This window comes from Thermothielavioides terrestris, chromosome 2 (genome assembly GCF_000226115.1).
Source record: "Thermothielavioides terrestris NRRL 8126 chromosome 2, complete sequence".
Classification (NCBI taxonomy): Eukaryota; Fungi; Ascomycota; class Sordariomycetes; order Sordariales; family Chaetomiaceae; genus Thermothielavioides; species Thermothielavioides terrestris.
In genome coordinates this window covers 2,756,024-2,769,046 of record NC_016458.1, presented here as the reverse complement: position 1 = coordinate 2,769,046, position 13,023 = coordinate 2,756,024, and the positions used below count along the sequence as shown (strand labels likewise).

The 13,023-nt window shown below is 59.5% G+C and overlaps 4 protein-coding genes across 4 annotated transcripts; 2 read left to right on the top strand and 2 right to left on the bottom strand.

Annotated features, from left to right (window-relative positions):
- The first annotated feature begins 28 nt into the window (after nt 1-28).
- THITE_2170030 (uncharacterized protein) lies at nt 29-1,745 on the top strand. Its single transcript, XM_003651896.1, has one exon. It carries the CDS (start codon nt 473-475, stop codon nt 1,631-1,633), a length of 1,161 nt encoding a protein of 386 aa, XP_003651944.1. The 5' UTR covers nt 29-472; the 3' UTR covers nt 1,634-1,745.
- A 1,749-nt stretch (nt 1,746-3,494) lies between these two features.
- THITE_2112754 (uncharacterized protein) lies at nt 3,495-6,275 on the bottom strand. The gene is made up of 4 exons (XM_003651895.1): nt 5,159-6,275; nt 4,980-5,066; nt 4,851-4,914; nt 3,495-4,784 (listed from the first exon to the last, which is right to left on the bottom strand). The coding sequence occupies exons 1-4, from the start codon at nt 5,594-5,596 to the stop codon at nt 3,676-3,678; spliced, it is 1,698 nt and encodes a 565-aa protein (XP_003651943.1). The 5' UTR covers nt 5,597-6,275; the 3' UTR covers nt 3,495-3,675.
- Nucleotides 6,276-8,727: 2,452 nt separating this feature from the next.
- On the bottom strand, nt 8,728-10,121 carry THITE_111374 (uncharacterized protein; the record flags this gene model as incomplete). Its single annotated transcript, XM_003651894.1, has 5 exons — nt 8,728-8,949; nt 8,993-9,116; nt 9,195-9,306; nt 9,584-9,686; nt 10,083-10,121. 5 exons carry the CDS (start codon nt 10,119-10,121, stop codon nt 8,728-8,730), a joined length of 600 nt encoding a protein of 199 aa, XP_003651942.1.
- A 771-nt stretch (nt 10,122-10,892) lies between these two features.
- Nucleotides 10,893-11,279, top strand: THITE_2087076 (uncharacterized protein; the record flags this gene model as incomplete). Its single annotated transcript, XM_003651893.1, has 1 exon — nt 10,893-11,279. The coding sequence occupies one exon, from the start codon at nt 10,893-10,895 to the stop codon at nt 11,277-11,279; it is 387 nt and encodes a 128-aa protein (XP_003651941.1).
- Between the last annotated feature and the right edge of the window lie 1,744 nt (nt 11,280-13,023).

The following is a 13,023-nucleotide window of genomic DNA, read 5'->3' as shown; positions in this document are numbered from 1 at the left end:
CGGTTCGATCCCTGACTTTTGAACCATCATCCCAGCAATTGTAAAGCCAGCTTTTGATTGGATGGCCGTCGGTTAGCGTTGGCGGTCGTTCTCCCTTGGTGCGCTGGGCTCCACCATGCGCAAAAACACGAGAGCATGGACATTTCGAAGCTGGCTTGGCTGACGGTTCGCTCGGAGCACAGACGGACTGCACCTGCATCTGCAAAGCGGCAGGACAGGACAGCAGAACTGCACCAACGCAACAAGTGAACGCGGGAACTGGAATTGGGCGACGGAAAGTTGGGGAGGGAGTCGCGGTGGCTTTGCTGTGCATCTCCGGCAGCCTGCTAACCCCAACCCACCTACACTACCCGAAGCAAGGCAAGGCCCCCAGTCGGGAGGACTGCATCTCCCTACCGAGTTCGGAGGTACCTCGTAACGGGAACCGGCGCAGTTGACCAAGGTACCGGATACACGACGGAGTACCGCTGCAATGGGCGTCCGCCTTCGGCACCTGCACCTTCCCAGCGTCCACCCACACTACATCCCCTACAGCCTCGCCAGCCGGGTGCAGGAGCACTTCCGCCGCCAGCATCTCGACTTCAAGGACGCCAAGCCCGGTTTATCACCAGCACCAGCACCACCACCCCCAACCCTCATATCCTTCACCCCGGCCCCGATCTTCACCCTCGGCCGCCGCCAAACCACACCGCTCAGCCCATCCGAAACCGCCCGGCTCACCGCGCCCCTGCGCATCCCCGCGCCTCCACCACCAACTCCTCCTCCGCACAACGACCGCAACAGCAACAGCAACAACAACCCCGATGCGATCTCCCTCACCCCCAAGGTCCTGCACGCCCCGCGCGGCGGGCTGACGACCTACCACGGGCCGGGCCAGGTGGTGCTGTGGCCGGTGCTGGACCTCCGGCCGCGGGCCCACCACCACCGCCCGCCCCCGCACCGGTCCTTCACCGTCAAGTGCTACGCCCGCCTGCTGGAGGAGACCACCATCGCGGCGCTGGCGGCGGCGTACGGCCTCGCGGGGCGGACGACGGCCGACCCGGGCGTGTGGGTGGCGATGCGGTCGGCGCCGCGGTCTCCGCGCGACACCAACGCCGACGCCGACGCCGACGCTGACGACGGGGAGCAAAGCCTCGCCAAGATCGCCGCCCTCGGCGTGCACCTCCGCCGCCACGTCTCGGCCCTCGGCACGGCGGTCAACCTCGCCTTCCCGCCGCCGTACACCGCTGCCGCCGCCGACGAGACGACCAACCCGTGGGCGCGCATCGTCGCCTGCGGCCTGGAGGGCCGCGCCGTGACCTCCGTGGCCGGGGAGCTGGGCGAGGGCGCGGCGGCGGAGATGGATGCGCGGCTCGCGCGCGCGATGACGGCTGCTGGGCAGGAGCGGGAGCGGTGCTGGCCGAGTTCGCGGGAGGGCCGGCTGGCCACGGTGTGGGCGGCTGAGCTGGCGCGGAGGATGGGCATTGCCGGCGGGGTGGAGGGCGTCGGTGGGGAGGAGGTGATGGGGTTAATGGAGGAGTTGGTGCGGGGGATTGATGCGGGGAGCGGGGATGGAAATCGGGATGAGATGGCGGCGCTGGAGGAGGAGAGGACGTATCTGTCCCGCATGAGGGACATCTTTGCTGGGAGGTGACTGGTGAGGGGGCGTGTTGTGACCGGCTCACACCCACTCAACGGACTTTTGCTGTCGGTAACATCTATGTAGAAGCCTAACTATCTAAACCAGACCTCATATTGCATTCTTCAGTCCATAACAGCGTCGCGGTTTACCGTCAAGTATGGGTATACCACAGTCCACGAGAAGATGGCAATCATCATCAACCTGTTCCGATTTGGCCCAAGCGCAACTGCCTCATCATCCATAGTACCGCACCCAGACGGCGCCTCGCTCAGCCCCCCTTCCCTTGCCAGCCTGATGCGACGCAGCCGAGTTACCCGACCCCTTCCGGGATGCATGTGTAAGCAACGTCCCCAGCCATAGGATACTCCCAAAGAAGACCGTTGTGTAAAAACCCCAACCACAACAAGAAAGAAGGAAAGGAGAAGGAAGAAGAAGAAGAGTCATCTCCCGCGTCACAGATCAGTGCGCAGCTTCACTGCGTACAGTATGTACACTCCCGCTGGCAACAAGCCCCAAGTACACTACACTCTTTTCCATACTGTATGATACACACGTCTGCCGAGAACACCTCGACGATCAGCACCACGACAAGCTAGCACCATTACTCCACGCAACTGGTTACTGGCTGCCGCTGGACGCTGCATGTTTCACCCTAACGCACGACGGCGCGCTGCGCCCGCATGGGTGTGGAGTCGTGGACGAACCGAAAGCCGACCTGTGAGTGAAATAGTGTAGTGGAGGTGGTTGTCAACACATGGGGCTCCCTTGTTCCGGCCATCCGGCAGCTTCCTCGCGCTAACGTAACTAGACTACCTGACACGTTAACTGGTGCACCATCCATGTGCACTGACTAGTGTATGTATGGACACTGGAGATGCAAGTTAGGTCGACGTTAACTAAACTCATGAAGTGTGGTGCCGTGAAGGGCGGTGATGTCCTGCGTGGAAGGGGACAGGACACCCAGTCTTGCGCATTCACAGGAGTGCAGAAACTGGCGGATAAGCAATGCGAGGATCGTCAATGTGTACTCCGTACACATGATGTTCACGCCGCGCGTGTAGAGCCGGTGAGGAGCCCACACTGCCCTTGTCCTGGTCAGCAAGCCAGCGTTATAAGAGAAGGCGGGACGTCTTCGGCACCAAAAACGCTGAGAGAGACGGCAAGTGCCGGGTTTGACATAGGTGGCGCTGACGATAGCGGCCGAAAGAATCCATTGCTTCCTTCTTACCCTCCATGAAGCCAACTCAGCAGGGACTCTCCCAGTCGAGTATCAGCCAGTTTGCCCAAGCTGACTTTTCCTGAGTCGACCCTCTAGCATCCCAGCCAAGCATGAGCCCGGAGGCCAACCCTCTGTCCTCCGTCTCTCGTTGGGCCGATGTTTCAGTGAAACGATATCCCATGCACGCAGTCTGCCACATTGTCCAGGCGCTCCTCTCGTTCCTCTGCCCCGACAGCCTCACTCTTTGAAGGGCCGTTGCCTTTTATTAACTCGCCAAATTTTCGGGGCCATTCCAGCCTCCTGTGTGTGTGCGCCGTGCTGCTCGATGCCAAACCGCCGACCTCGGCCCCCGGCTCTCGGCCGCTCACCCCTTTTTTCTGGCTACCACCGGAACCACTCACGGAGGATGCAATGTCGAGTAAAAACAATAAAAAAAATCGAAATAGTAACAGAAAGCAAGCCCAATTCTCCATTCCGGTAACACCATGCAAAATGTCGGAAGAAAAACATGAAGAGGCAAACGGACAAAGTGAAATCGGAAAAAAAACCCGCCGCCGCCGGATGACGTGAATAATGCCATGGAAAAAAAGGACGCATCAAAGCAGAGCAGAGGGAGCCCCGGTGCGTCCAATGCCCAGCCTGGTTCTGGGCGTCCTCATTAAGTGGTCGTAACAGGCCGAGTCTCTCCCGGAACCTCGTCGCCACACGCCATCCAGTTACCGCCCGCTACCCCTCAGTATTAGGTTTAACATCGCGGCACTGATCCCTCCGCTGCCATTTTCCAGCTGTTGGTTCGGAATCCCGGTTGGCACAGCCAGCCCTCTTGCGAAGCGGTCTATACACTTCCCCTTTTCCGGCCGCTACCCCGCGGCTGCGTGTCGTGGTCATCGGTTTCGGGCTTGTACTCCTCTGGTTGGAAATTGGGATTGTTGTAGTGGGCCACGTTGAAGTGGCTGTTCTTGAACGTCGAGGTTTGCAGCGTTTGCTCCCGCCAGGTGTTGTTTTCGACGTACTCTGGGAGCTGGCAGTACTCACTGAAGCGCAGCGGATGTGTCTGAGGCGCGGGCGGAGGCGTGGGAATTGCCAGCGCTGCTGGCGGCGCCTGCTGAATGGGGTCGACAAAGGGCGAGTTTACCCACGGTGAGACGGGGCTTGGGCCGTACGATGTGAGCGGGGCGGCGCTCGCGTCGAGCATCGGGGCTAAGCCTGGCGCAGCCGTGCCGAATCCCGGAATCATTGAGAGCGCCTGCAGATCGACAGCGCCGAAGTTGTGCAGGCCCACGGGAGAGCTCTGGATCTCGTAATTGTGCGAGAAGCTCGCCACTCGGTGAACCTGCAGGTCCACCGGTTCGGGGACATAGAGGATATCATAGTGGTCTGGACGGTAAAGCAGGTGGATGATGGGCCCCAGTTCTGAGGGATGCCGGTTGTTTGCTTCCTCCGGGAACCGGTACGTGTTGACTTCAGGGCCAGGACTCCGGTCGAGGTAGGCAACCTCCAGGACAAAGCCGACGTCCTTTAGGAGCACATTGACCAGCAGAGTCAGACCGAGATGGTCGATCTCGACGTTATGGCGCTCCAAGACCTCCTGGCAGTAGCCGTCGACCCCCGAGCCGGTGGTGATGAAGGCGCCATATGTCTCACGGTTGCTCTTGAGGTACGAGCTTGCCAGCAGCCTGAAGTGGTACATAACCGAGTTCGAAATATCTGGCGTGTTGAAGGCCTCCAGCAGTTCCGCCATGGCCTGCTCCTGGTGGTCGACGAGCCCGGCCATTCTCTCCAGGAGCGTTAGGGTCTCATCGACGAAGTCCTGGAACACGTAGGGCGAGAAGCCGCCGACATTCTCGATCAGTGAGTTCAGGCTCTGGAGCCGCTGCCTCTCGGACTCGATGCGGGCCTTGCTGCCACTCTTGACTAGCGTCTCAAAGTAGCCAAAGCCGATTGCTGCCGGGTCGCCATTAGCTGCAAGGTCCCATCATCCGCGGGGTAGAGGAGATATGTCCCACGTACCCCGCCAACCGCAGTTGCCGTCCCCCTGGATCGGCCGATAATGCGAGTATGTTTGCGGCAGCACCTGGCATCATGGTGTCAGCGGCGTCGTCTCTGCCTCAAGCCAAGCGACACAGATGGATTGCCCACCATTGTCTTCTGCACATAAATCGGGTCGGCCTTGGCATATTCCTCCGTGATGGCGGTGCTGGGAGTCTTCTTGCCGACGAGCGGTCCCTATGAGCGGCGTGGGGACCCTGGTGAGCGCGGGGGTCCAATGAAGACAACTACCGAGAATGCAAAAATGCAGGGTCCAAAGTTTCGTTTACCTGGAACTGTGGTTGGTAGTCACGGGCCGCCGCCTCCTGGGCGACCAGATCATCGGCATTTGCCTCCATCTTTGGTAGCAGCGATAATGACGGTCTGTGGTGAGTGTGGAGAGAGGGAGCAGACACGGTCGCGGTGGCAGCAGCGGCGGTGGTCGTGGTGGACGAGGCTGGGTGGAAGTCGGCCGGGAAAGAGCCAGCGGCGGAGGATGCGGGGCCAAGACCCGCGCTGTTCACGCTAGCGCTGAAGATGGGCGTTGTCCCGTAAAGCAGCGGTTCCCCAGCAGCGCTGCCGCCCGCCCCCGCTGCCACGGTTGCAGCGGAACCTCGGCCGTCGTTCAGGCGAATGGGTGTCTCCTCGAATGCGTAGTCCGGTAAACTGGGCGGGATTGCATACCCAGCCGGCACCTGGAGGTATGCAGTGGGTTCGGGCTGAAACATGCCTGAAGAGCGGCAACCTGGAAGTGCGGAGCAGCAGCCGGGCGTCAACGGTCCGGCTATTCAGCAGCGTCGAGCGTGTCGGTCGGTGTTGAAGGAGGTTGCTTTTTTCCTTTTCGCAGGCAGGTCCAGTGCAAGCGTATTTGGAAAGTGTGTGCGCACCGAAACAGCAGCAACGGGCAGTGGGTAGCTTGCAGCGGCGGGACGCCTTCGGCCTGGAACGCCAACAACAACAGCCCGAAGCACCAACGAGCAGCGAACCGCAGCCAAAACGCCGAAGCCGAACGAACAGGACAAGAGACGCCTGTTTTATCTGCCTGCTGCTGCTGCTTGGCCCCCTGGAAGCCAGAGTGGAGATTGGTTGCGCCAGCTCCAGTCGGCTGTACACTATGAATGTACTGTATACCGCTCTTTGTATGTCCCTAACCGGCTGCGAAATCACAGGGCCACGGCCGGCGGCACCAACAACTAGAAAAGAGAACGCGGATATGGGTATCGATCTCCAGGAACCAGGAAACACCAAAAACAACGGGAGGCAACGACCGATTGGGACGGCGGAACCCACACAAGCATGGCAGGCCGGAAGCGCACAGGCAGCGAAGGGCGGAAAGGACGAAGGGGAAGACGGGAAGAAGATGGGACGCCGGGCAGGTTCGAGGCAAGCAGGGCTGGGCGAGTAAATAGAAAAAGCGACACGGAAGGAAGGAGCGATGTTAGTCTGTTATAGTGGCAGCCTGGAGCGATGTTTGGTTGAATTCAGCAGGCAGGCGAGCCTCCCACCTGTGGTCAAGTGGAGACGCATATCAAGAGCTAACTACCTGACACTAACCGGATGCATGATTATTGCTGCTGCTGGGCCCAAACCGCTGTTCAATCTACTTTGGACACACTCGCGGCTGTCGTTGCAGGAAGCGGTCGCCGGGACCGCTTGCCACGCCATCCATGCTGCGGGAGGGTGTCCCATGGATGCCACCTTGCCGGTTGCCCCTCCAAGTGTCCCGTCCCTTCCTCGACTGCTGTGTGGGGGCGACTCCACGATGTGAAGCTCGACCGTTCCCTGTCGGAAACAGAAAAAAATTAACTACTGTGTAGTGTAGGACACGACACGAGTGGACACTCCGCTCCGTGCAAAAGCTTGGGAAAGGACCCCTGTTTCCTCTCTCTGCCCCTGCCGGTCCGTCCCAAACCGCACCGGCCCGGGGGTCGCCAATCTTTGACCAAATGAGAGACATTGAGCCCTGCCGTTGACGACAAGAAACCGGCAGACACAACACAACGAGACAGGGGACTGGCGGTCTGAGCTCCGGTGCGAGCTGGGTGGCTCATGCCGGAGCTTGCTGGATGGAACCTTGCGGCACCCGGTACGTGATTCGTGATTCCGTGATGCTGCTCTCCTGTCATCCCTGAGCCTGTTCCTCGATCGGCCGGCCCCCCTGATCCTTGGCGTGCTGCATTCATGCTGTGCGTCCACGGGCACTGGCCAATGTCTGATCCGCACACCACAGGGGGCCGGACGGTGACCCACTGGACCGTTTCCGCGAACCTCCGTTCAACCTGGGCTCCACAACCCGCCCGTCCCCTGCTTTGGTGGGTCCTGAAGGTTGGGACAGGGGCTTCGTTTGCCTGCCGAATCATCCGCGTCAGCACTCACTCCACGACATACTCCGTACATAGCACTGTACGACAACACCGCTCTTGGCGAATCCTCCCTCAGCAGCCCAGCCGTTGGCACATAACTACCCCTTATCTGCGAAGCTTGAACCGGCTCCCGCTCCTCCTGTTTTGCTCGCGGGGTAGCATGTGGGTAACATCAACGGGGAAAATGTGCACCAGAGGATGTGCACGACACTACGGAGTAATAGCGTCGTATTGTGGCATGCCGGACCCACATTGTAGGTCTCCATTTTCTGGGGGAAAGCAACAGGGGGAGGGGCGGTCTCCGCGGAAAGGGATTCAATGGAGGCGTGGGCTTAACGAGGAGGATGCCACGCCTTGCTGCTGTTTGTCCAAGGCCAGAGCTCCAACGGGCCCCTGCGCCGCGAGAGAGGACGCCTGCCGGGTTGGTCCTCTCCACAGGGAAATCGACAGTGATCCCAACTACACTGTGGCAGAAACATGGAAGATGGACCATGGTGATGGTCGTTACAGATGAGTCATGTCTCGTTGAGGGGCCAGCGTTTGTAAACAGCAGGAGACGCCTCAGCTCGATAGCCCTCGAAGCGCTTGAGATCCCGGCCCCTCAGAGCTAACCTACCACTTCGCTCCGTCCCCGACGCTGACATCCAGCGCCGGGCCAGCCTCTTCGGCAGGTCCTCTCCGAGCCAGGAGTGGTGACGAAATCCGGTGTGGAATTCCGTACTGGGTCCCCGGAGGTCCCACGGAGCCCCTCTGGGTCGGGCCTAGCGCGCCATGTTTAAACTTCGCACAGCGTAGCATGGGAACCGAGACCGCAGGAGGACCGTGTGTTCCCTGACGGCGAAACCCCAGATCTGCCTTCTTTCAACGCAACATACTGTAGCAGTGTGATGTACGTAACCCCCATGCCCTTTCATGCTTTGGTGCTGGTGGTGGGTGTGGTAACTCGTGTGAATGGGAAGCTGACACCCTCCTTCCACACCTCAGGAACAAAACGCAGCGGGCAGCTGATCAGTTGCGTGGGAGCGGCGCAACGCACACCATCGTTGTAACCCGCCCTGACGCAACACTCTCCCAGGCAGATGCAGGTAGTTATCGGCTCGCCCTTCGCCAGCTCGGAGCCAACAATCAACTCATGCTCGGGCCTGGATATTACCCCGTACCCGACTATAGGCCGGCGCTGAGGGGATAGAGTGTCGGGCTATTTGCGATGGGTAGCCTTCAACCGGGTCATCATGCGTACGGTAGCATCGCTGCAAGTTGTCACAGTGCTGTTGGAAACCGGGTGTCCTGGTCAATGCGAGACCCGGTTGCGCGAAAGCGATTTGATGCCCATGACACCGCTGGCGGCCCGTCTCGGAGCCACACTGGACCGGGACACCGGGCAATTTGCAGCAAGAGCAGCACCTACAACCATCGCAGCGAGCAGCTGGTCTGGCCAAGACAGAGAGCATGGCATCCAGGCTCTCTGGGCGAAGCGGTGCCCTTAATGTTCCAAGTCATCCGTAGCCCCACGAAATGCTCGGTTGAGACTGCGGAGCATGGGTTGGAGGATGCAGAACCCGGACGGGTGGCTGAAAGGCCTGGATCCGTCCCGGGCTCATGGGACGCTGCTGTGGGGCTCGGCTTTCGAGGAGGGCCGCCACCGCGCCTTGTTTCCCCCCCGTCCCATGTCCTAACTGGGCACGGAGGATCGGTGCTGATGGCTTGTCGGGTGTACACTGTGTAGTGTAGATTTGCTGATGTTTTAAGCTTCTATCACACGCTTGTGTCCTTGTTGCCGAAGCTAGCTCGGGCGCTAAAAAGCTCCTTGCGTGAAGACTGGTTGATCGTCGGGGAGGTGAGCCGCCGGGCTTTGGTCATGCGAGAGCGCCTTTGGCTTAGTGTCCTGTGATAGAGTTAGTTATCCCTGAGGCGTCTGATTGACTGTCTGACGGTCTCAGCAAGAAATGGGTAGGTCAGGTACCATGGACTCCGCTCAAGCACGCTCCGTGGTTTCCGCAGGGCAGAAGAAACGTCGCCATGCAGCCTGGGCAGCCAATCCACTGGGGCCGTCTCGGGCTCCGGCAGCCGCAGCACTTGCCCGGGCAGTTAGATGGCCAGTGAACTGCAAGTAGGGTGAGACACAAAAAGCGACTCATATCAAACAGCTTCTGTGCGCGATGATGGTACGGTTGACAACCATGTGCTTCCGCCGCTTCCTGACACAACGAGCCACAGCAGCGGTTCGTGAGTATCGTGAGTATAGTGAGCATCGCGAGCACGCGTGGTGGCCTGGGGCTGACGATGGAAACCGGCGGGTTGGCTGAACGGCGGAGGCAACCCGTTCGGTTGTCCCATCCGATTCGTGTTCACGTTCGTCATGGTGGTGCCCCGCGCCGCCACGGCTCGCGAGAATGCCGTTGGGGTGCTGCGGGTGATTGGTGTGAGCGGCCTTGAGGGCGGGCAGCATCGAGGACTGCATTGGCGGGAGCGGGGTGGGCAGGCATTCTGTTGCGGGCCAATGCACGGGAGCTCGCGATGGTCACATTCGTTTGATGCGACATGAGCTACACTCGGACGGAGGTAGAGATCGCGAGCCGAGGGTCGCTCTGGCGGCCAGGGATGGTCTTGGGAGAGACCGAGTTACAGCCTGCCATTTTGGATTTGCTGTGTATCCATTCTCAACAAGCGTTAGCCATCTTCTGGCTCCTCTCCAGTGTCGTCCTTCAATTCAGGTGACGAACGCGAACTTGGAGCCGCTGTTGTTTACACTCCACAGTTAGGCACCGTGTACCTGAGTTAGGGCTAGGCCCCGCGGGGCGTGAACGCAGAGAGGATGCCCTGGGCACGGAAGATGCGTTTCAGGACCCACCTGGAGCAGAAATACCAGAGTCTGGGTCGGTCTTTCCATCCTGGCTTCTCGCTAAATGCCGGGCTCCATCCTGCGATCTTCAAGCTGCCGACGTACTTGAACTGCCAGGTTGTTTACATGCTCGACAACTGGAACCTGAGTTGAGGAGGTGGTGTCCAATTACATCTTCGCCTGTCGTCCCGCGTGCATCAGGAGTCGGGAGAAATCGCTGCAAACGCCTCCTGCGTCCCCAACCTCCAAATCCCCACAGGCCATCTCGCTGGGGGAGTGCACCCTCTATTGCTCCGTCCAAGCCCGACCACCTGTTCCGTGCCAGTCTACTTTCATACATGATCTTCCTGCCCGTCGGATGCGCAACACGTCATGCACAACTCTCCTCCACTCTTCAGGCACTGTGGCTTCCCGTCTGCTCACAAATCAGCGCCTGGTATCCATGGGTAGGTACGTACGTGCGCTCCTTATCGCAACCACTTCCGCGCAACATGGTGAGGTCTGATCAATCACTTTCGAGGTGCATACAGCAGATCGATTGGGCATTCCGGGATCTGCGACTGGCCCTAGGCGACCATGCCCACTATTGTGACCGTTAGGTGGGTAGGGGAGGATGGACGGAATGCTGGAGAGACATCCGAAGGGGCCTTGAGGAAGAGATCATCTTGTCTGCCGGGCCGGTCCCGAACATGAGGTGGACCTACCTCCGCCCGCAGTCGGTCGCGCCCGCTGCGTCTCCACTCTCGCCGGGGCCCATTTCACCTCGACACTCCGTCCGGAGAACGGTTCCCTATTTCCCGCGCGTGCATTCAGGGCCCTATGTCGCAACCCACCGGCGTCACGCAGCACAAGGCCTTGATAGCTGATTCTCCACAGATTCATCAGACTGGCGGCATCGTGGGCCAGTTGCAGCTTTCCCCGGATCGAGCGCCAGATCGGACCGAGAAGCAGAAGCGGGTTCAATCAGAAGCGGGTTTCGGCGTGCAGGCAAATCACTGGCGTTCCGTCCGCAGAAATCCAGCCCGCTCAACACAGGGACTGCCTGGGCCCGTCCAAGGACTGTCGGTCTTGACCTGCAAGACGGTTTGGAATGGCTGCCACGGGCAGGACAAGACGGCCGCTTTCGCTGCGGCCAGCACGGGCGGCAAGAAGCCGCAAAGGAGCCGGGAAGCAGCCATTGGACCGATCAGCAGTGCATGCCATTAACGACTGTGTAAACATGCATCCGGCCCGAGGGGCAGATCCCAGCCAGCTTTCCCGTCCGCGATGCTGTCGACCGTCATTGCATCCTGACCCGACTGTTTCTTCCTTCCTCCCGACCATCAACGATCAGTGATCTGCGCGCTCCCGCCCGCTGTTATATGACTGTCGTTAATAACCAGCAGGGACTGCGCGGCGCTATCTGTTTGCAGCTTGCCTCCCTGCCTCGGTATTCCTTGCGCGACGAGGGCAGGCCGAGCGCGTCCTCCTTCTCCTCGGCCGTGTGTGCTGCCGATACACAGTAGTTCTGCGCTTCTCCCCCCGCCCCCCCTCTCACCCCCCAGACATCAAAGACGGAGCATTGGCTTGTTTCGTCTGCGGAAGCTGCGGGCTCCCGTCTCGCAGCGGCCGTGTCACCGGTCCTGTGCTTGGGCGCCGCCGCAGTGAAACTAGTTACAGATTAGAAAGCGGCCGCTGGCTTCTGGCATCGGTCGATCCTGGTCCTCGTCCTGGTTCTGCTGCTCCTGAGCCTGGCCCTGGTGACGTCCCTAGTTGCATATTGCGCTGTATCCGTCAGGTGTGGGTGAAGCTGGTTTCCTGGGCGGACCGGTGCCGGTCTGGCTTTCCTCGGCTGGCAATTTTCAGCTGTTTAATTTTATTTTTTTCATGTGCGCCGATCAAACGGCTTGGTGTTGTTGTTGATTGACGTCCATGCGGCGTCGTATCTGCCATGCTACCTTGGCCGGGGTAGCGATGTGCATAATCGGCATGCTCATGCTGTGTCCAAGACGATCGAGACCACCGGCTCACCGCGGTGGACGTTAAAGAGGTCCCGCCAAGACTAATTTCGGCCAATTGTCGGCAATGTTTTTACACCGTCAGTACGTCGCTAAGATCGCCACGGGGTTTGCACTATCGCCAAAGGTTAGTTCGCCGGGGATACGGGGGGCGACGCTAGCCCCCCGCTAGTTAGGATTTAGATTAAGGTTAGGATACGGGTTATAGTTAGGGTATATGTTATCCTCGTTTTCTTCTTTTTCGATTTGGTTGAGGTATCGTAAAGTTATTGTTGTTGCGAGTCTTTACGATTTTGCATTGTTGATGTTTGAAGTCGTAGCGGCCCCGTTTACCCTTGGCGATTTGTAATTACTTGTACGCGGCAGTCTCCGAAATTAGTCTTGGCGGGACCTCTTTAACGACGACCCTCACCGCCCCTCGGTAAACACAGACTGAAGGCCCCTGTCTCTGAACCACACACACACACACACGAGACACACGAGACACACTTCCACGCTGAAAAATTGCAACGCCCAGGCACACATGGTTTCTGCGTATGGACGTTGGTCGGGGCCAACGGCGCTCTGTTCAGCCGGGTTGTGGTCGACAGACCCTGGGATGTCGGCCAGTGACACCATCCATGCATTTGGTTACACAGCGATCCTGAGGGCGGGGCGCCAGCATTTCGGGATTTCCGTTTGATGCGGTTCCATTGAGGGATTTCGTTTCTCATCCCTGCAGCGAGCACAAGTGGACGGCATCCAGGCACTTGCACAGACGGGCTGTGGAGGTTGGCATGTCGTCGGCTCAAGGACCTCCCTCGCGGGACGAGGACGCGAGTAGACATGGTGTTGGCGACCCAGCGGCCCTTCGTGTGTAAGAATCTCCGAGTGCGGAGTACACAATAGACAAACCACGGCTCCAACAGGTCCCATGATACCCAGCGGTGTTTGATGAGTCCGCAGTGCTACAG

Coding starts and splice junctions, on each gene's coding strand:
- THITE_2112754 (XM_003651895.1), bottom strand. CDS start 5,596: ATGTTTCAGCCCGAACCCACTGCATACCTCCAGGTGCCGGCTGGGTAT. Junction 4,915..4,979: donor TTTATGTGCAGAAGACAATG/GTGGGCAATCCA, acceptor CCATGATGCCAG/GTGCTGCCGCAAACATACTC. Junction 4,785..4,850: donor CGGCAACTGCGGTTGGCGGG/GTACGTGGGACA, acceptor GCGACCCGGCAG/CAATCGGCTTTGGCTACTTT.
- THITE_2170030 (XM_003651896.1), top strand. CDS start 473: ATGGGCGTCCGCCTTCGGCACCTGCACCTTCCCAGCGTCCACCCACAC.